General features: G+C 37.7%; 1 protein-coding gene across 2 annotated transcripts in view; it reads right to left on the bottom strand.

Annotated features, from left to right (window-relative positions):
* Positions 1 to 24,548, bottom strand: part of BABAM2 (BRISC and BRCA1 A complex member 2) — a 438,797-nt gene that overhangs the window by 330,291 nt on the left and 83,958 nt on the right. For both annotated transcript variants that reach the window (XM_082852207.1, XM_082852208.1), the window contains exon 4: positions 22,521 to 22,615. In XM_082852207.1, the coding sequence (XP_082708333.1) occupies positions 22,521 to 22,615 (95 nt within the window). The remainder of the gene's footprint in view (positions 1 to 22,520; positions 22,616 to 24,548) is intronic.

Here is a 24,548-nt window from a genome sequence, read left to right as displayed (position 1 = left end):
GATGTTGACCTAGAGGTATTAGGAGATGCTATGAAGGGTGTGAGAACAATGTCGGCAAAGCAGGAGGCAGAGCAAAGCCCTTATGCCACTGTTTGATCCTAAAACCAGTCATACCCCAAGCTAGCTTTGTCCCTGGTCTTTTTGGTTATGTGGACCAATAAATCCTCTGTTTACTTAAGCCAGTTAGGTGACATTTTCTGGCACTTGAATGCTACCAGGTTCTAATTGATACAATTCATTGTGTGATTTCCCTTCTTGAAGCATTTCTCCATCTGAATTTTGTTATTACCTTTCTTTTTTACCTTATATCATAATTATCTGCAGCCACATTTTCTCTACTATTGAACTATGAGCATGGAGCACAGGGGCTGACACAGAGGTATTTGATAAACATGTACTGAAGAAACCGTAACTACATCAATCACTCATCTTTGTATTCCTAACACCTAGTACAAAGGCTTAAATATAGTACAGATTCAATACATGCTTGTAGAAGGAATTAACTAACAAATAAGCAGATGGAAATAGTATTACAATAGAGCAGAGATCAGGACACACAAACGATATCTTAAAATAACCCTTTCCAGAGGCTAGAATGATCCATGTGGTCGTGGATTAGAGTTGGAGACATCAGTATAAAATCATGTTTCACTTAATATAGATACAAATGGTTAATATATACAAACATTTATAAATATGTGTGTTTCCTTGCTCTGTTAGCTCAGAGGACCCAAAAGGAATGACACCCCAGTAGCAACAAGCACACTTGGCACTCAGATCTTGGTTTCTAATACCTTTGTCCAGTAAAATTAAAAGAACTAGGGCTTCTTGGGGAAATGGCTGATTCCAAGACTAGAGCAGGAGAGAGATAAGATGGGCCTCAGCATCTTGTCATGCTATAAAGTAAGAAAGTGATCCAACAAACAAACCTATAATAATGGGGGCATGTTAAAAGGACACAGGAGCCAACTGAATAGCTTCTAGTGGCCAAAGCTGGAACAATTTCAGCAGCAAAGTAAATAATGTAGTATTGGATTGTAACCCAAAGTATAAAATAAATAAGTCCATACTGATATAAATAAGTGATGTGGGAGAACACACAAATCTCCCATGCAGAAGAACTCCAAATAAATTATGTATATTCTGCCATTAAAGAGGTATATCATACCTCCCAATCCTTAAGTGTGGCCTGCACACAGTGACTCCCTTCTAGGGAGGACAGTATGGAAAGGAGGAGAAAAGAGTAACTTTACAGTAAAGAACTGACAAACACTCTCTCAAGCCAAGTAATTAAGGTTAATATCAACAGTGATAAGTCATATTGATAGTATGCACCCTAGATATGATGTGATGAAAATGGCACACTACCTCTGAGGTCCTCCTACCAAAAGCCCATAACCGCAGTCTAACCATGAGAAAAATATTAGACAAATCCCAGTTGAGACACATTCGATAAAATACCTTACCAGTACTCCACAAAACTGTCAAGGTCATCATAAACAAGGAAAGTCTTAGAAACTGTCACAACTACAGGAACCTAAACAGACAAAAGAACTAAATGTAATGTGGTATCTTGGATGGGATCCTAGATAGGAAAAGGACATTAGGAGAATACAAAGGAAATCTGAATAAAGTGTGGACTTTAGTTAATAATGATGAATCAACATTGGTTCATTAATTGTACAAATGTATCATAGTAATGTAAGATGTTAGTGATAGGCAAAACAATGTGGGGTACACAGGAACGCTCTGTACTATCTTTGCAATTATTCTGTAAATCTAAAGCTAAAGGTTCTAAAAATTATAAGTTTATTAAAAAATAAATAGCCCTTCACTCATAAGGCCATGCATACCAAAAGCACACAAGGTAAGCTAGCTGTAAGACCACCTTTGAAACAAGTAGAGAATGGGAAATAATCAATTTAGACATTCTGAGGGAACATAACCAACAATCAAGTACACATTTTTCTTTAAAAATGTAGAATAAAATTTGACTCCTCTGAAAAACTAATGTACACATATGAAGTTCATAACTATTTCCAGAAGTGTACTCACCAACAGGTGGCTAAAAAATAAAGTCATCAAAAATTTCTGGAATTGGGGCTTCCCTGGTGGCTTAGTGGTTGACGGTCCGCCTGCCGATGCAGGGAACACGGGTTCGTTCCCCGGTCCGGGAAGATCCCACATGCCACGGAGCAGCTGGGCCCATGAGCCACGGCCGCTGGGCCTGTGTGTCCGGAGCCTGGTCTCCGCAACAGGAGAGGCCACAACAGTGAGAGGCCCGCATACGGAAAAAAAAAAAAAAAAAAAATTCTGGAATCCTTAATACCACAGGGGAAAAAATATCTTCAACTCATGAATATCTCACAAAAGCATGTCTTGGTAAACCATATTTTTAAAAAAAGGAAAACAAAATAAAATAAAACCTAAGACTGCAGCAGTTTCTTAAAATCACAGGCTAAATCTGTAATGAATAATCTTTTGTATCCTAAACCCCTAACAATTTTGCTTCCATCTACTTCTATAACTATACTTTCTATTCTTTTTTTTTGTGGTACACGGGCCTCTCACCATTGTGGCCTCTCCCATTGCGGAGCACAGGCTCCAGACACGCAGGCCCAGCAGCCATGGCTCACGGGCCCAGCCGCTCCGCAGCACGCGGGATCCCCCAGACCGGGGCACGAACCCGCGCCCCCTGCATCGGCAGGTGGACTCCCAACCACTGCGCCACCAGGGAAGCCCTATACTTTCTATTCTTTACCTATGCAAACTCTATTCCAAGAAAACTGGTTTGCATAAACAAAACAAAAAGACAACCTACAGACTGGGAGAAAATATTTGCAAACGATGTGACTGAAAAGCTATTAATCTCCAAAATATACAAACAGCTCATAGAGCTTAATATCAAAAAAACAACAACAACCCAATCAAAAAATGGGTAGAAGACCTAAATAGACATTTCTCCAAAGAAGACAAACAGATAGCCAACAGGAAGATGAAAAGATGCTCAATATCACCAATTATTAGAGAAATGCAAATCAAAACTACAATGTGGTATCACCTCACACCAGTCAAAATGGCCACCATTTAAAAAGTCTACAAATAATAAATGCTGGAGAAGGTATGGAGAAAAAGGAACCCTCCTACACTGTTGGTGCGAATGTAAATTGGTACAGCCATGATAGAGAACAGTATGGAGGTTTCTTAAAAAACTAAAAATAGAGTTACCATATGATCCTGCAATCCCACTCCTGAGCATACAACCAGAGAAAACTCTAATTTGAAAAGATACATGCACCCCAATATTCATTGCAGCACTATTTACAATAGCCAAGACATGGAAGCAACCTAAGAGTCCATCAACAGATAAATGGGTAAAGAAGATGTGGTACATACATACAATGGAATACTACTCAGCTATAAAAAAGAACAAAATAATGCCATTTGCAGCAACATGGATGCGCCTAGAAATTATCATACTAAGTAAGTCAGGCAGAGAAAGAAAATATGATATCACTTATATGTGGAAACTAAAAAAGTGATAGAAATGAACTTATTTACAAAACAGAAATAGATTCACAGACAGAAAACAAACTTATGGTAACCAAAAAGGATAGCTCTGTGGGGGAGATAAATTAGGAGTTTGGGATTAACATACACACACTACTATATATAAAGCAGATAAATGACAAGGACCTACTGTAGAGCATAGGGAACTATACTGAATATCATACACACACACACACACACACACACACACACCTGAATCATTTTGATGTACATCTGAAACTAACACAACACTGTAAATTAACTATACTTCAATTAAAAAAAAAAAGAAAAGAAAACCTGTTTTCTCAATGCTCCCAACATGCCATACCTGGTTTGTGATACTTCGCTGTAGGTTTGTCTTCCTGACTACAGTGCCGTTACCTCTGTCATTTTCTAAATCCTACTGCTGCTTAAAACCCTTCCTGACTACAGTGCCGTTACCTCTGTCATTTTCTAAATCCTACCGCAGCTAAAACCCTTCCTCCCTCATAAAGCCTCAGATGACCATAAAGGCGCAATAATCAACACTTCCTCAGAACTCCTGTACCATTAATGTGGTACTTAGCATATTCATTCATTTAAAAATAAAACAAAACAAAACAAACCTTAGTAGTGTGTACTTACTAAATGCCTATACCACAAGTAAGTATTAGGGAAATTAAAGGTAAGATATGGTCTCTGGCAACCATCACGCTAATACCAAAACCAGACCAAGATGTCACAAAGAAAGAAAACTACAGGCCAATATCACTGATGAACATAGATGCAAAAATCCTCAACCAAATACAAGCAAACAGAATCCAATAGCACATTAAAAGGATCATACACCACGATTAAGTGGGGTTTACCCCAGGAATGCAAGGATTCTTCAATATATGCAAATCAATCAATGTCATAAACCATATTAACAAATTGAAGGAGAAAAAACATATGACTATCTCAATAGATGCAGAAAGAGCTTTTGACAAAATTCAACACCCATTTATGATAAAAACCCTCCAGAAAGTAGGCATAGAGGGAACTTTCCACAACATAATAAAGGTCATATGTGACAAACCCACAACCAACATCGTTCTCAATGGGGAAAAACTGAAATCATTTCCTCTAAGATCAGGAAAAAGACAAGGTTGTCCACTCTCACCACCATTATGCAACATAGTTTTGGAAGTTTTAGCCACAGCATTTAGAGAAGAAACAGAAATCAAAAGAATCCAAATCGGAAAAGAAGAAGTACAGCTGTCACTGTTTGCAGATGACATGATACTATACATAGAGAATCCTAAAGATGCTACCAGAAAACTACTAAAACTAATCAATGCTTTTGGTAAAGTAGCAGGATACAAAATTAATGCACAGAAATCTCTTTCATTCCTACACACTAATGATGAAAAATCCAAAAGAGAAATTAAGGAAACACTCCCACTTACCATTGCAATGAAAAAATAAAATATCTAGGAATAAACCTACCAAGGAGACAAAAGACCTGTAGGCAGAAAACTATAAGACACTGATGAAAGAAATTAAACATGATACAAACAGATGGAGAGATATACCACGTTCTTGGATTGGAAGAATCAACATTGTGAAAATGACTATACTACCCAAAGCAATCTACAGATTCATTGCAATCCCTGTCAAACTACCAATGGCATTTTTCACAGTACTAGAACAAAAAATTCTACAATTTGTATGGAAACACAAAAGACCCCAAACTGCCAAAGCAATCTTGAGAAAGAAAAACGGAGCTGGAGGAATCAGGCTCCCAGACTTCAGACTATACTAAAAAGCTACAGTAATCAAGACAGTATGGTACTGGCACAAAACAGAAATATAGATCAATAGCCCAGGATAGAAAGCCCAGAGATAAACCCATACACATCTGGTCACCTTATATTTGATAAAGGAGGCAAGAATATATAATGGAGAAAAGACAGCCTCTTCAACAAGTGGTGCTGGGAAAACTGGACAGCTACATGTAAAAGAATGAAATTAGAACACTCCCTAACACCACACACAAAAATAAACTCAAAATGGATTAAAGACCTAAATGTAAGGCCAGACACTATAAAACTCTTAGAGGAAAACATAGGCAAAACACTCTATGGCATAAATCACAGCAAAATCATTTTTGACCCATCTCCTAGAGAAATGGAAATAAAAACAAAAGTAAACAAATGGGACCTAATGAAACTTAAAAGCTTTTGCACAGCAAAGGAAACCATAAAAAAGACAAAAAGACACCCCTCAGAATGGGAGAAAATATTTGCAAACGAAGCAACTGACAAAGGATTAATCTCCAAGATATACAAGCAGCTCACACAGCTCAATATCAAAAAAACAAACAACCCAATCCAAAAATGGGCAGAAGACCTAAATAGACATTTCTCCAAAAATGATATACAGATTGCCAACAAACACATGAAAGGATGCTCAACATCACTAATCATTAGAGAAATGCAACTCAAAACTGCAATGAGGTATCACCTCACACCAGTCAGAATGGCCATCATCAAAAAATCTACACATAATAAATGCTGGAGAGGGTGTGGAGAAAAGGGAACCCTCTTACACTGTTGGTGGGAATGTAAATTGGTACAGCCACTATGGAGAACAATATGGAGGTCCCTTAAAAAACTAAAAATAGAACTACCATATGACCCAGCAATCCCACTACTGGGCGTATATCCTGTGAAAACAATAATTCAAAAAGAGTCATGTACCACAATGTTCATTGCAGCTCTATTTACAATAGCCAGGACATGGAAGCAACCTAAGTGTCCATCGACAGATGAATGGATAAAGAAGATGTGGCACATATATACAATGGAATATTACTCAGCCATAAAAAGAAACGAAATTGAGTTATTTGTAGTGAGGTGGATGGACCTAGAGAGTCTGTCATACAGAGTGAAGTAAGTCAGAAATATAAAAACAAATACCATATGCTAACACATATATATGGAATCTAAAAAAAAAAAAGTTCTGAAGAACCTAGGGGAAGGACAGGAATAAAGACGCAGACGTAGAGAATGGACTTGAGGACACGGGGAGGGGGAAGGGTAAGCTGGGACGAAGTGAGAGAGTGGCATGGACATATATACACTACCAGCTGTAAAATAGATAGCTAGTGGGAAGCAGCCGCATAGCACAGGGAGATCAGCTCAGTGCTCTGTGACCACCTAGAGGGGTGGGATAGGGAGGGTGGGAGGGAGAGGCAAGAGGGAGGAGATATGGAGATATATGTATATGTATAGCTGATTCACTTTGTTATAAAGCAGAAACTAACACACCATTGTCAAGCTGTTATACTCCAATAAAGATGTTAAGCACCTCTGCCTGCAAGGTGCTCTCGGAATGGCAGAGGAGACAAAAATATAAACAAACAACTACTGGACAAAATAGTAGTGCTACAGAGGTATATATAATGTGTTATGACAACACAATATTGTAGCAATATGCTACAATATTTCTCCATTTATGTTTAAGTTCTGTTTCTCCAATTAAATCAAAGTCCTCTTGAAAGGTAGAGTTCTTTATCTCTACTCAATGCTGTATACATGTTAGCCAAAAACAACTTGGATGTTGTTTCACTAAAACCTTAATTTCACCTCTATTTTCTTAAGAGAAGTGTGGGTAGAATCCCTGTTTACAGAAATTAGACTTACAATGATGAACTAATATACTTTTTTAAGCAAGTTACTGTAATATTAAGTAATATTATAATCACCAACTATTAGGTATTAAGAATTCACAAATTGTTTCCATTTCACTTAAGTGAAGTTCATTGTTTTCGATGAAAAACAAACTTGAAAGTAAAGAAAAAGGACGGGTTTGAGATACACTTTTTATGTTCCTGGGGAGGCACTAACCATCAGGGACAGGGCAAAAGAATAGAAGCCAATTTTAAAAGATTCTTCAGACGAATTCATCATGTCAAAGGAAAAATGCTTACAATAATATGTAAGGTAAAAAAATATATATTGAAAACTGTAAAGGACATGTATGCGTGTGACAAAGACATAGAAAAATACTGAGAGTAAATCCACTAAAATGTTAATAATACTCATCTCTAAACTGTGGGATTAAGGATTTGTTTTTCTAGGTATTTATCTGTATTTTATATGTTGTTAATAATAAAAATACACTGTTATAATTTAAAAATCTACCTCTTTGAGAAGAGTGCTGGAGAGGAAAAAAGGTGATAAAGAGAGGATGACAGAGATGACCAACCAAAGACAATGAATAATCTTCAAAACTGATCATCAAATAACTCCTCTGAATAAGCAGTTTCTGAACTGAAATGCTTCACACACAATTCAGTACCTCATTTTCCCAGAAGCATTTTTACAAATTCAGTTGAGTAAATCAAAACTGGCAATATATGCTAAATGTTATATTTGCCATTAGATTTCAAAAAATAACTTGGTTTGCCTTTTTTTCATTTGTCTTATAAGAGTGAACATTTTTTTTTGGTATTTATTTTTGTTTAACATCTTTACTGGAGCATAATTGCTTGACAGTGGTGGGTTAGTTTCTGCTTTATAACAAAGTGAATCAGCTATACATATACATATACATATACATATATCCCCATATCTCCTCCCTCTTGCGTCTCCCTCCCACCCTCCCTATCCCACCCCTCTAGGTGGTCACAAAGCACCGAGCTGATCTCCTTGTGCTATGGGGCTGCCTCCCACTAGCTATCTAGTTTTCATTTGGTAGTATATATAAGTCCATGCCACTCTCTCACTTCGTCCCAGCTTACCCTTCCCCCTCCCCGTGTCCTCAAGTCCATTCTCTATGTCTGTGTCTTTATTCCTGTCCTGCCCCTAGGTTCTTCAGAACCTTTTTTTTTAATATTCCATATATATGTGTTAGCATACGGTATTTGTTTTTCTCTTTCTGACTTACTTCAAGAGTGAACATTTTAAATGTACCTTGTTTGCACTTACAAGATGTTCTGTTTTTCTACAACTGTGCTTTTAAAAGCCTTGTTTGTAACACATGCCTTCAAAATTATATGTGTGTATGCATATGTGTGTACATTAATACTCATCTTAATCCACAGTTGGTTATGGTAGCAACACCTTTGAAAAAATAGATGAATTCACAAATCATCATTCCTAGACCAGGGGCCTTCCACTGTCTCCCCTAAGGAGGTACGTTTTACAAAGAATAACAGTATCAGCATATTTCCTACCTCATAAAATGTTTCCATGGCTGATAAGGAAAAATAGATAATGGTAGAAATACAGAGTTTTTAACTCATCAGCACATAAACCAAGTTTGCATCAAAATTTCTCGTAATTTTCTCATATTCACTTGGACCATACATTGAAGCATCCTTTGAATCCAAGCTGCTATCAGATCAAGAGAACCAGAGATGCCATCTCTAAATAACGTTTACCCTTATTTCTTTCCACCTTAGGAAAATCTACTGGAACTTAAAATCTAGGTTGTCATAAGAAAGGAAGAAGTACACTGTTTTTTGGCATTTTAATAATTTTTATTGATGTTATTGAAATTTTATTAACATTAAGTATTTTTATTATTAATAATGATTTTTCTTAATTCTGTATTCTTGCCAACATAGGAAGTGGTATTTATGGTCCACTAAGGTTTTGTACTTTTGCTTTGTTTGTTTTGTTTTGTTTTTTAATTGGAGTATAGTTGCTTTACAATATTGTGTTAGTTTATACAAAGTGAATCAGCTATAGGTATACATATATCCCCTCTTTTTTTGGGTTTCCTTCTCATTTAGGTCACCACAGAGCACTGAGTAGAGTTCCCTGTGCTATGCAGTAGGTTCTCATTAGTTATCTATTTTATACATAGTATCAATAGTGTATCTATGTCAGTAAAGGGCAAAACTATATGTAGGACAACTGACTTATGCTTCCAGATAGGATGCAGTGGCTTTGTATAAACCAGCAGTCTCAGTAAGAACAACCAGAAAGCCAAATCGTTGAAGGTATTCGACGTCTGCTGAAGCAATGAGAACCGGAGGGGCTGAGAATTCAGAAAGGAGAGAGCATCAGGGAGAGGTATCCCTGGGACATTTGCAAATTCTGGGCACAGGAAGGAGGCTGAGAAACCAGGCTTTGCACAGCACAAAGTTGCTGTTGGACTCAGAAAAAACCATCAGAACACAGTCTTGAGAGACCTCAAAAAACATGCAGCCAGTTCCCCTCAAGACATCTGATAAATTCTGGGGCAGCCCAAGGGCAAGAAGCTAAAAATTAAGCAACCACTTCTGAAAAGCAGAGCAGAGTTACCAGAAGGCTTAACAAGACAAAATTTAGAATATGAGATCTCTCAGGGCAAAGATCCATGCTGTGCGGGTGTTCAAATAATTTGATAAATAACATGGTGTCTATTTTAAAATATTTTATTGGCCAAAGCACTTAAAAGGGTCTAAGAACAGTGGCCACTCCAGACTCTTGGTTTAAAACCCTGAAGAGCTCTACTTCAGGAACAGTAGTAAAGCAGAGGTAGACCCACCCTTACCAAAGCCATAAACCAGCCTCAACCCAGCAGAGTCCCTGTCTGGATTAAGGTCATCGGTCAACATGCATCTGCCTATGAGAGGGGACAATGAACTTTCTCTCTAGAAGAAAAGAGCACCACCTGGAGCCTCTATTGTTTTTGAACTGGAATGGCTGACATCCACTCAGAACAACTAGAAACACCAAATACAGAAGCATATCACTGATAAAGAAAAAAAGCAGGCAAAACAAATAGACCCAAGAATATTCCAGATATTGGAATTGGTTCATAAGGACTTGAAAATAAATACAATTAGTATGTACAAGAAAATGGAGAAAACTATAGATGAAAAGATAAATTCACTAAAGAACTTATAGAAAAGAACCAAATGGAATTGTAGAATTGAAGGATCTATTACCTAAAATTAAGAGCTCATTAGATGGGTTTAATAGCAAATTAGACACAGCAGAAAAAATAAACTGGAAGGTAAGTTTGGTGTTACATAGTTGTGCTATTTATTCACTTATTGCCTCTCATCTCCCAAATCTACTCTTCTTTGTCCCACTTATGAAACTGGAACTGGGCCCTGTAAACATGTTTCCTCTGTCAACTGGTGCAATGTTTAGCTTGTCAACAGAAAGTGATGGAGGGACGGTGCAAGGCATGACAGAAAGGGAGCTTCTTACCCTGGCTCTAGTGCACTTTTCAGAGCTGCACCTATGGTGCAGCTGCTAGAGGCACACAGGAGACCCAGCAGTGCTCACCCTCCAGCCCGTTTAACTGGCACCTAACCCATTTCTACTTGCCAGCCTTGGCCTACCAGCACCCCCACGTAAGGGTCTCCATCATCCAGGGGGCTGTAGCCACATCCTCGCCAACAAGGAGGTCAGAGTCTCAGCCTTGGGGGGGCTGCAGGGAGCCATGAGAAAAGCGTCTTCCCAGTTTGTTCCTTTTGGGGTATTCTTCCTCTACCCTCCTCAAATTACTGATACGGTTTCTGTCTCTTGACTGAATGCTGACTGACAAAATGGTCAAGTTGCATTTTAAGGGTACCCTGTTTGTACTTTCAAGATGTTCTATTTTTCTACGACTGTATTTTGAAAGACTTATTTATAACACATACCATCAAAATTATGTGTGTATGCATATGTGCGTATATTAACAGTTCTCTCCTTAACCCTCTACACAACGCGAGCCAGTGAGCCCACCCTTCAGTATACACCCATCAGAAATGCACACATATGTCCACTGAGACATACAGAATATTCATAATAGCACTATTCACAACAGCAAAAAACTGTAAATAATCCAAACGTTGATCAACACTAGAATGGATAGATGCACCGTGGTACGCTCACACAGTGAAACACTATGAGCAATGAGGATGCAACAACAAAAACTACTACACGGGTAAAGCTCCCAAATAAATGCTGAGTGAAAGAAGTCAGGCACACAAGTACACGCTGTTTGATTCCATTTGCAGGAAGATGAAAAAGAGGTAAATTAATAACGGTGAGAAAGTCAGCACAGTGTTTACTCTTGGGCAAGGTGGTCACAGTGATGGGAGAGGGCATGAGTGGGGCTTCTGGAAGCTGGATATGTTCTGTTTCTTGATCTGGGTGCCGATTACATAATGTCTTTACTTTCTGGAAATTTGCCATGCTAGGTAGTTACGATTTGTACATTCTTCTGTAGGCATGTTATTCTTCAATAAGTTACATAAAATGTGTATTAGTTATAAACAACCAAATAATATGTTTCTAAGTCCTTGACACTTACTATCCATGGATCTGATAAACTGCTCCTCCTACATGTCCCCCCAGGACCCTGTGCACATATCTCTATTTCCTGCTCATATCACCCGAGGCTGCAATTCTGTTCACTTATTTGTCTTGAGCATTATGTCCAGCTGGAGGGTGAAGGATGAGTCTTTTGCAGGCCTCAATTGAGGCATTAAACAGATATTTGAAAAATGCAGAGCGTTCTATCTTATAATATGTTAATGGCAATGGATGTGTCGAGGAGCAGGGGCACCACACATCTGGATGGCATTTTTGAATAGTGGGCCATGCAGTCTATCTCAGCTTAGTGCGTTCTTTACATATATTTCAAATATCCTTTATGTACACAGGATACGGACACTATTTTCCATGGACACATTCAAAAGATGTCTTTCTTCAGGTAGCACAGAGACGAGCAGGGAAGGAGAAGCAACAAGGTGTGAGCACACTACTCTTTCTACGCTTACATTCCATGAGCAGAACAGAGTCAGTGAAATAATTACACAACCAGTGGGTAGTACCTGCAGTACCGTTAGGTTCCCTACCCTGAAGATGCTTGTCGCAAACACAAAATCGTTGTCACCTTCTTCAAACCAGGAAGTCAGATATCAGTGGTTTCTAACCATGCTATAATTGCAACATGTTCTTCTCATTTAAATATATGATCCACCCTTCCTCCTTTATGCAATTTTATTTTAAATTAAAGTGAATTATCACTATTACTTTGGGGGGAAAGAATTTCACAATACCCTCTAAGTCAGCTGAACACAACACACAGTGTTGCAAAAGCGAGGCTGAAAAAATCACAGCTTCAGAGTTTCTGTTAACTGATTTTTATCCTACAAATTTCTCAAAAATTGAATCTCTTTCTTCTAGTTTGAAATTTTTATTTAAAACATTTTCTAGTCTTGGAAACCAACAAGTCCCTTAAGGATGCAGAACCTTAAAGGCAAACTGTTCATCTAACAGATACACACTGCACACCTCTATGCACCAGGTACCCTTCTAGACACTAGGATACAGCAATGAAGAAAACAAATTCCATTCTCTCAAGAAGCTTCCAATCCAGTGAATAAACAAAGGTGATCATGTATCCCAGTTTGCCTGGGACTGTCCCGTCTTAGCAGTGAACATACTAAATCCCAGAAAATCCCTCACTCTGGGACAAACAGGGCAGTTGGTCACCTTAGCAGAAACAGATACCTAATAAATAAGCAGTCCCAAATTTATCAAATGGTGATAAAGTGCAGTGAAGAAAATAAAGCAGGATAATGATGAGAAAGTAATGGGGAGAGCGTTACTACTATTTTGTATAGGGATGTCAGGGCAGGCCTCTCATATAATGACGTTTGAAGATAGGAGGAGAGCAAGCCATTCAGATAACTGGAAGAAGAAAGTTCCAGGCAGAAGGGAATGAAACTGGTAAATAGCAAATAAAAAGTTTCTAAGGAGGTCCTCAGACTTTTGGAGGAATAGCAAGGAGGCCTGCGTGGCTGGAAAAGAGTGAGAACGGAATAGAATGGAAGGAGAAGCAATTACAACCGCTAGAGCAGACCCATCACTTACAGTTCAGCACACATTCCAACTTCTTTCTGATAATTTTAATCCTGCAGTTCCAACCCATGATAATTTTCCCTTTTTCATTTTAATGGAGCCTCTGTCTTAATTTAGTGATCATCCTCTTTTCTTATATTATATAATATATGTGAAAACGCTACGTAATTATCCCACAGCACTTCTTGGTATCAAGTATTCCAGCACTGAAGTATATACCACCTATGGCCATTTGTTTTCATGTATCTATGTCTCCCTAAAATTTAGCCTCCTTGAGGTCAAATTCCATATAACACAGTGTTGGACACACAGTGTGTAATCAATAAATACCCACAGATAGGATTTTCCTCAATTTGTCTTTTGTTGATTTTTATGCTTTTTCATTAGTAAAGGAGGGCATCAATAAGTCAGCCTCTTAGTTATAATATGACAGATGAAACCGTATGGCAAACACAGAAGACAGAACAGAGTGACAGCAAAGCCACTGACAAGTTAACTTATATGGCAGGGACAGCTCTTTAATCAGCATATGCTTCGGACTCGAGGCTCAAAGCAAAACTACAAACAGTAAAAAGCTCTGCAAATCACCTCTCCAACCAAGAATCAACTCTTCTTAAGTGTCCCTGAAAAATACTTCTAAGCACAGATTAACTGGATGATTAGCACGTTACTGTTGTATTAAAAACTTTCCACCACCAGCCCCAAACCAAATTAACATATCCCTCTGCCATGTACTATGTTGTATTCACATGATTTTCTCATATTGTCTATTAAATAAAGTTGTGTGCTAACCCTGCTAACCAGAGAACACATCTAGAGTATAGTTCAGGCTTTTTTTTTTTTAATTGAGGTACAGTGATTTACAAGTTGTGTTAATTTCTGCTGTATAGTGAAGTGACTCAGTTATACATATATAATAAATTCTTTTCAATATTCTTTTTCATTATGATTTATCACAGGATATTGAGTACAGTTCCTTCTGTTATACAGTAGGATGTTGTTTTTCCATCCTATATATAATAGTTTGCATCTGCTAATCCTAAACTCCTAATTCTTCCCTTCCCCCCATACCCTCCTTGGCAACCACAAGTCTGTTCTCTATGTCTATGAGTCTGTTTCTGTTTCATAGATATGTTCATTTGTGTCATAGTTTAGATTCCACATATAAGTGATATCATATTGTATTTGTCTTTCTCTTTCTAACTTACTTTACTTAGTATGATAATCTCTAGGTCCATCCATGTTGCTGCAAATGGCATTATTTCATTCTTTTTAATGCCTGAGTAATATTCCTATATATATATTCCACATCTTCTTTATCCATTCATCTGTTGACTGATATTTAGGTTGTTTCCATGTCTTGGTTATTGTAAATAGTGCTGCTATGAACATAGAGGTACATGCATCTTTTCAAATTATAGTTTTGTCTGGATATATGCCCAGGAATGGGATAGCTGGGTCATATGGCCATAGAGTTCAGGCTTTATCTCCATTGCTTAGGCCTTAGGTCCTAACTTTCAATTAATATTACCTTACATGGTTTGGTGAATAAATTATTAGCATATATAATGTAGAGCAAGGAGGCAAATTTTTAAGAAATCTACTACAATTTATGAATGTTGATCTTAAAAGAAGTTCCCAGACATACTGTAAGCTAATTGCAATGCTGCTTCCATTTCTATCTTATGAAATGCTTTAAGTTGAGTTTAAGAGATCAAAGGAAAAGCAATATCCGTATTTTATGACACATCTCAATATAAAAATATGTAATCACCCAGCTTGCACAACAAACTGATTTACATCAAAAAAGTAGAAAAAGATGAAGAATGTAAGTCTGTAAAGAGATTTCTGCTCAATAGAAAGAAAAACTTTATGTTTAAAGTTAGAGCTGTAAGGTTGCTGGATACAAGATCAATATACAAAAATCAATTGTTTCTGTAGAGTATCAATGTGAAAATGAAATGAAAAACAAGTTTATTTACAAAAAGAATAAAGTTCTTAGGAATAAATTTAACAAAACAAGTGTAAAACCTGTACTCTGAAAAGTACAAAAATTATTAAAAGATATTAACAAAAGACTTAAAAATGTTAAGGCATTTCATGTTCCTGGATTAGAAGACAATGTTGTTAAAATGGAAATAATCTCTAGCTGGATATACAGATTAAATGCAATCTCTTCCAAAATCCCAGTTGGATTCCTTGCAGAAATTGACAAGTTTATCCTAAAATTAATATGGAGGGCTTCCCTGGTGGCACAGTGGTTGAGAGTCCGCCTGCCGATGCAGGGGACACAGGTTCATGCCCCGGTACGGGAGGATCCCACATGCCGCAGAGTGGCTGGGCCGTGAGACATGGCCGCTGAGCCTGCACGTCCGGAGCCTGTGATCCACAACGGAAGAGGCCACAACAGTGAGAGGCCCGCGTACCGCAAAAAAAAAAAAAAAAAAAAATCATATGGAAATGAGAGCAACCCACTAGGCAAAGCAATCTTGGAAAAGAAGAACAAAATTCAAAAACTCATACTTCCCAATTTCAAAACTTATTACAAAGTCACAGAAAGCAAGACAGTGTGGTACGGGTATACAAATTGGGAGTTCAGAAACAAACCCACACACTTATAATCAATTGAGTTTCAGAATGCCAAGAATGCCAAAACAATTCAATAAGGAAAAAATAGTCTTTCCAATAAACTGTGCTTGGGGCATCTGGATCTCCACTTGTAAAATAATACAGCAAGGCCCCTTCCTCACATAAGAGCAAAAATTATTAAACTTGGACTAGGCAATGGTTTCTTAGATATGAAACCAGAAGCACAAACAACAAAAGAAAAAAGACAAGTTGGACTTCCCAAAAATTAAAAATTTTTGCCCTTCAAACAGTACTATCTAGAAAGTGAAAACATAATCCATCGAATGGGAGAAAGTTTTGTAAGTCATATATCTTGATAAAGAACTTGTACCCAGAATATATAAAGAACACTTATACCTCAACAATAAAAAGACAAATAACCCAATTTAAAAATGGGCAAAGGATTTGAATAGACATTTCTACAAAGAAGATACATAAATGGCCAATTAACACAGAAAAAGATGCAAAACATCAAAAAACCACAATGAGATAACCACTTTACACCCACTAGGATGGGTCTAATCATAAAGATAGATAACAATAAGTGTTAGTGAGAATGTGAAGAAACTGGAACACTCATACACCACTGATGGGGATGTAAAATGGTACAGACACTTTGGAAAACAGTCAGGGAGTTCCTCAAAAAGTTAAACATAGTGTTACCATTTGACCCTGTAATTCCACTCCTATATATCCAAAAGGACTAAAAATATGTCCACACAACAGCAGTATTTATAATAGCCAAAATGTGTAAACAACCCAAATGTTCATCAACTGACAAAAGTACAAATAAAATGTGGTACATGTATACAATAGAATATTACTTGGCAATAAAAAATGATGTAGTGATACATGCTACATTGAAAACAGTATGCTAAGTGAAAGAAGTCAGTCACAAGCGCCATATATTATATGATTCCATTTACATGAAATATCCAGAATAGGCAAATCCACAGACAGAAATATACATTAGTTATTGCTGACAGTGAACACAGGTGGGGATGGGGAGGATAGGGAAGTGACTGCTAATGGGTTTGGAATTTCTTTTAGGGGTGATGACAATGTTCTAAATTTGACTGTGGTGATAGTTGCACAACTAAAAACCACTGAAATTAATCAGACAGTATGGTACTGGCACAAAAACAGAAATACAGATCAATGGAACCGAATAGAAAGCCCAGAGATAAACCCATACACATATGGTCACCTTACATTCGATAAAGGAGGCAAGAATATACAATGGAGAAAAGACAGCCTCTTCAACAAGTGGTGCTAGGAAAACTGGACAGCTACATGTAAAAGAATGAAATTAGAACACTCCCTAACACCATACACAAAAATAAACACAAAATGGATTAAAGACCGAAATGTAACGCCAGACACTATTAAACGCTTAGAGGAAAACACAGGCAGAACACTCTATGACATAAATCACAGCAAGATCCTTTTTGACCCAACTCCTAGAAAAATGGAAATAAAAACAAAAATAAACAAATGGGACCTAATGAAACTTAAAAGCTTTTGCACAGCAAAGGAAACTATAAACAAGATGAAAAGACAACCCTCAGAATGGGAGAAAATATTTGCAAACGAAGCAACTGACAAAGGATTAATCTCCAAGATATACAAGCAGCTCATGCAGCTCAATATCAAAAAAACAAACAACCCAATCCAAAAATGGGCAGAAGACCTAAATAGACATTTCTCCAAAAAAGATATACAGATTGCCAAAAAATACATGAAAAGATGCTTAACATCACTAATCATTAGAGAAATGCAAATCAAAACTATAACGAGGTATCACCTCACACCAGTCAGAATGGCCATCATCAAAATATCTACAAACAATAAATGCTGGAGAGGGTGTGGAGAAAAGGGAACCCTCTTGCACTGTTGGTGGGAATGAATACTGATACAGCCACTATGGAGAACAGTATGGAGGTTCCTTAAAAAAAACTAAAAATAGAACTACCATATGACCCAGCAATCCCTACTGGGCGTATACCCTGAGAAAACCATAATTCAAAAAGAGTCATGTACCACAATGTCCATTGCAGCTCTATTTACAATAGCCAGGACATGGAAGCAACCTAAGTGTTCATCAACAGATGAATGGATAAAGAAGATGTGGCACATATATACAGTGCAATATTACTCAGCCATAAAAAGAAATGAACTTGAGTTATTTGTAGTGAGGTGGATGGACCTAGAGGCTGTCATACAGAGTGAAGTAAGTCAGAAAGAGAAAAACAAATACCATATGCTAACACATATACATGGAATCTTAAAAAAAAAAAATGGTTCTGAAGAACCTAGGGGCAGGACAGGAATAAAGACGCAGATGTAGAGAATGGACTTGAGGACCCAGGGAGTGGGAAGGGTAAGCTGGGACGAAGTGAGAGAGTGGCATGGACATATATATACACTACCAAATGTAAAACAGATAGCTAGTGGGGAGCAGTGCATAGCACAGGGAGATCAGCTCGGTGTTTTGTGTCCAACTAGAGGGGTGGGATAGGGAGGGTGGGAGGGAGACGCAAGAGGGAGGAGATAGGGGGATATATGTATGTGTAGAGCTGATTCACTTTGTTATAAAGCAGAAACTAACACACCATTGTAAAGCAATTATACTCCAATAAAGATGTTAAAAAAAAACCCCACTGAATTATACACTTTAAATAGGTGAATTGTATGGCATATAAATTATGTCTCAATAAAGAAGTTATTTTAAAAACATCAGAGCTATTCCCAAAATGGAAAATGATACCTCACTGGAAATAATGTCAAGCAAAGGCAAATGGCCTTCTATTGGAGATATTACTGTAAGAGATGGATTCAATTAGTGGTTCCCAATAGCAGTCCACAGACTAACACATAAAAATCACCCAGGGAACTTAATGACTCTGTGGCTCCCTAAAGCATCTATCTAATTCAGTATGTCCAGTGAGGTTCAAAAATTTGTATTTTTAACAGGCTTCCTAAATTATTCTAGCATATAGCCAGAAGTGGGACCAACTATACCATTAAGATCCTAACAATAATTTTATGATTCCCTGATATCTATGAGATACCTATCTCTAGATCTGTTATCTATCTAGTACTTTCCATTCAGCTGAGAATCTCAAAGTCCATAATGAAATTCACCTTCCTGAATGAAGAGTCTGTGTTTAGAAAAAAGTGGCTTCATCAGATGCATTAGGGCACCTCATATATTTTTATTAACCTTATGTGTATCCTTTAAGCTACTTCAAACCGTTTTTTGCAAAGATACAGGGCACCCTCCAGAGCTGTGTAGACCTCACCCGGCTAGTGCAGGGTGTATCCTGGTTGCTTACCTAGACTTGTCCAGCTGACTGGTCCACGAGGAAGCACTGGGTAACCTGCCTGAGGCCTTAGATAAACTATAGCTAAAGAGAGGTGTCCCCAGATTTGTAATCTCTCTTTTAGATATAGTGCTTTATTTTTTTGGCTGTTCTTTTTCAGCTAATTTCTCAAAAACATTTATGATAACTTCACTCAAAACTAAACATCAGGGGACTTCCCTGGTGGGGCAGTGGTTAAGACTCCACGCTCCCAATGCAGGGGGCCCAGGTTCAATCCCCGGTCAGGGAACTAGATCCCACATGCATGTCGCAACGAAGAGTTCGCATGCCACAGCTAGGGAGCCTGTGTGCCACGACTAAGGGGTTGGTGAGCCACAACTAAGAAGCCCACGAGCCGCAACTGGGGAGCCCACCTGCCACAACTAAGACCCGGAGCAATCAAATAAATAAATAAATAAAATATACACCATTAAATAAATAAATAAATAATAAAAAGGTTACACTTCTTGAAAAAAAAACTAAACATCAGAAGAGTGAAGTTATAATATCAACTCCAACACAACAATATGGTCGATTTCCCAGATGAATGGATAAAGAAGATGTGACACATATATACAACGGAATATAACTCCACCATAAAAAGAAACGAAATTGAGTTATTTGTAGTGAGGTGGATGGACCTAGAGTCTGTCATACAGAGTGAAGTAAGTCAGAAAGAGAAAAACAAATACCGTATGCTAACACATATATATGGAATCTTAAAAAAAAAAAATGGTTCTGAAGAACCTAGGGGCAGGACAGGTATAAAGACGCAGACATAGAGAATGGACTTGAGGACACAGGGAGGGGGAAGGGTAAGCTGGGACGAAGTGAGAGAGTGGCATGGACATATACACACTACCAAATGTAAAATAGATAGCTAGTGGGAAGCAGCCCCATAGCACAGGGAGATCAGCTCGGTGCTTTGTGTCCACCTAGAGGGGTGGGATAGGGAGGGTGGGAGGGAGACGCAAGAGGGAGGAGATATGGGGATATATGTATACATATAGCTGATTCACTTTGTCATACAGCAGAAACTAACACACCATTGTAAAGCAATTATACTCCGATAGAGATGTTAAAAAATAAAATTAAATAAATCTAGGTCGATTTCCTGAATATTAAAACACAAAAGTGGAGTAAGATAAAACTTAAGGTCCTTTCTAACTTTTAAAGTCTATACTCTCACCAAAATAAATAGATAGATAGATAGACAGATAGATAGAAAGATAACGTCTATACTCACAATCCTTGCCAATATTAAAGATGTGCTTTGTAAATTTTACAGGCAATTCATAAAAGAGAAATTGTAAACATATATTTCCTATCCTTTCCATCATAGTGTTCCCTCTTGCATCATCCTAGCTCAAAGCCCCTTCCCCCACACAGATTTTTACAACAGTCCTCAATCTCTCTTAATCCATTGTACTGACCACACTGCTGTTAGATAATTCTCCAAGTATCATTTCCTTCAGTGGCTCTTAACCTAGCATTCAATGCATTCCACAATCTTATCCCAAGTTATCTTTCTAACATTTTCTAGCCCTTCCTTATATTAACTTACCCTTCAGCAACCTGTCAAGTACCTTCTTCTACAATATATTATACATATCATTTGTTTATGTCATTCCCCTTACTTGAAATACTCTCTGCCACACTCCCCACTTTTGTTCCATTCTTCAAGTATTATTATAAGTTTCACCTCCGCAACAAAGCCTTTTCTGACAAGCTTCTTTAAACTTCTGGAGCTCTTAGCCTGTAATATATCTTTGGCATTTAGCATATGCTACCTTCCACTGGGCAGATTTAATACAGGACAGATCTGTAGGGGCACGTCCGCCTTATTTTCTCCAGGTAAGGCCTTCAGCTTCAATATGGGATGAATTTGTAACACAAAGCATCTAAAGGGACCATACTTAAACTACAATTTTTTAAAAAGATCAACTAAAGTAACAGTTTATGTGTAATTATTAGATTTTGCAACAAACCCATCCTACTCTTGCCAACTGTATTTTTACAGCTGTTTTCCAAAATTTAAGATAATTCTTTAGGTTTGGGTTAGTACTTCCTGTTTAATACTTCCCTTTTAAAAAAGGGAGGGGGGACAAGATTTCAAAGCAAGTCCTCAAACTTTTTTTTTTTTTTTTTTTTTTTGTGGTACGCGGGCCTCTCACTGTTGTGGCCTCTCCCGTTGCGGGTCACAGGCTCCGGACGCGCAGGCTCAGCGGCCATGGCTCACGGGCCCAGCCGCTCCGCGGCATATGGGATCTTCCCGGACCGGGGCACGGACCCGCTTCCCCAGCATCGGCAGGCGGACTCCCAACCACTGCACCACCAGGGAAGCCCCCTCAAACTTTTAATTACAAAACTTCAATGAGACAAAAAAAAATTTCCAAAAAACAAAACTAAGAACATAGTTTTTGAACAATAATAGAACCTCTCTTATGGTATAGGCATCATAGCAAAATCAAACTTGAGAAGGGAAAGAGAGAGACATTTTGTCTGGTCAGACCTTTGAAACAAAATGGTACATGCTTTTCTCCACTAGCCATGAAAAAAAACACTTTTTATACAAACCACATGTGATCTGACAAGTACTACCATCCTTTTCTCTGCTTTAAATCCAGAAACATTTTACTTCAACTACAAAGTTTCTGGTCTTGCTTAATAAAGAACACTTAATCTGGTCTTTACCCTTCTGATAATAATACTGAGAAAATGCAGATGTAAGTCCAAATTTGCCACTTTCACTTCTTTACAAAAAAAGGCCTCCTGAAGAGCCAAGAAACACTCCCCCTAACAAGCCCCGTGATGAAGTGTTAGTAAACATTAGAAAATTGATCGCAGGCATGAAATATTAAGTTAAAACAAAGAAAATGTTTTCAACATGTCTCCTTCAGCTGAAGTAAATGTATTTTAACCAATATGCTAGAGGTTTTCATTAATTCAAAATAGTCTGAAAATAAAACTGCAGTGAAAAAAAAATCTATTTTAACTATTTTGGCACATAACGAGTTACACTTATTTCACAGGACAGAGAAAAAAGGGGTGGAAAAAAATCCATGTGTTCAGCAAATGTATCTGTTAAAGAATTGTCAAAAGCTAACTTGATTCTCCTTTCAGCAAACAGAGATCATCCAAACAGGCCTGCAGTACTCACATGCAGAGCAGAGGGGTCTGGCAGGAACTCAGCATCTTCTCCAAAGATAAAGTCGGGAGGCAGCTCTGGGTACTGGGCATTGAAAATGATATCCCCTGAAATAAAAGAAAATGTCAGGCTCTTCTTATTTCCTTGCAAATGTATGAACGATCTGGGGAGTGCATCAGAAAAACTTCTAAAAGAAGTTTATATTAGTTTAACAAAAATACTGAAAAGCACTTTCAGAAACAAAAGAACTGATATCTTCTTTTAAATTAACATTCACAGCATGCAATCAGAAAGTGTTACCTCCTAATACACTATAAATACCCATGTAGAAAAGTAGAAGCAACGACATCCAGAGTACATGCAGATTTTATTAATAGGAAACGTTACTGTCCAGTCACTGCCCGCTAATTAATAAGCCTTTATCAAGGACTGATTTTCTAAAGATAAAGTCCTTGCCTTGAAGAAATTAAACACTTGTGTGGTATACCTTTGGTATAATGGAAAGAACATTTGGCTTGGAGTCCAAAAAGTCAGATTTAAAACCACAGGATCTCCTAATTATTTATTAGTTCAAGTCATCTTGGGCAAGTTTTAACTTCTTTGGAGTTCAGTTTCCTCATCAGTAAAAAGAGGATATAATAGTTCTGACATCACGGATTTGTTGTGAGGGTAAAAAGAGATAGCATGTCTAGCTAGGTGTCTGGCATACGGTAAGCACTCAACAAGTCATACAGGAGTACTACTGTTGTTAGTAATAGTGTTATTACTATCGAAAGTATTACATTGAAGCATAAGATAAATTACAAAAGCTCCTTGACAAATTTGTACTATAAGTTCTTCTACCTCTCTGTTCCTCTCCTTTCTCCTTCTTTAGCTTCCTTTTCTTCCCCTCTGCTCACCCCAAGAATCAGCCCTCATCATTCCACTTACACCAACGAGCAGATTAGTATACCCACAATCTAACACACACACTGGGTTGTAGTGTATAAGAGTGTGTATACTTGTATACATGCACACAACCTCTGTACCCATACACACACATAGTGTTGGATCAGTCCAGTCATTTTTACTGCTCAAACAATAATATCTTCATAGTGACATCTAAATTCAAACATTCAGAATTCAGTTTTCATTTGAGCCTTTCTAACCCTGTGTACTGTGTATTTCAACTTCAAACTCAACAAGTCTAAAAACATGCTCGTGACTATCCCTTTTCTCACTCCTTTCTTCCCCTAACTGACTTCCCCATTTCTAGGGATGGCACTGCTACTCCTTAATCACCCATGCTGAAACTTTAATGTCTTCTTTGAACTGACCCACACCCTTTATACTCTTAGAAAACAAGTCATCTCAATTTTTTCCCCAAAATGTTTCTCATATGCATATTTCCTACTGCTAACAGCTCAACCCAGGCCCAGATGACTTAGTCCATACAGTTATGCATCCAAAGAACAAAAATTTGAACTCTCCTCTAGGCACTATGCTGGGCATGAAAGATCAAACAAAAAACTCTGTTTTTAAGGACTCAACAGACTAGAAGAATTATTACCATACCCTCTTAAATGGTCTCCCAATACATCCAGCCCATACTACATACTATCATAAAGTAAATCTTAAAGTACTGCTTTGCCCCAAAACACCCTAGCTCAAAAACTTTCAATGGTTCTCTAATGTCAAATGGAGTAACAGCAAACTTCTCAAACTGGCATTTAAAGCCTCCAAAATACAATGTTCCTTATTTATCCACCCTTCTACCTATCTACAAGCCGATACCAATATTCTATTCCCATCAACATGATCCACTCGCTAACCTCCAAACTATGACACCTAGTTGAAATGTTCTTTCCCCTTTCTCAGTTCTTACTCATCCTTTATGAGCCCTCTTAATTACCTTCTCTTGCATGAAGCCTTCCCTAATAAATCCAGTACACAATGATCATTGTTACTTCTGAAATTCAACAGTACTGATTGGTTATGCCATTCAGTGAGTATTTAACTGTAGACTTATATTGGTTTTGTAGCTCCATTAATTTTAAAAAT

Source organism: Leucopleurus acutus, assembly GCF_964270905.1.
Source record: "Leucopleurus acutus genome assembly, chromosome: 12".
NCBI classification, from domain to species: domain Eukaryota; kingdom Metazoa; phylum Chordata; class Mammalia; order Artiodactyla; family Delphinidae; genus Leucopleurus; species Leucopleurus acutus.
This window is presented reverse-complemented; position numbering and strand designations above follow the sequence as displayed.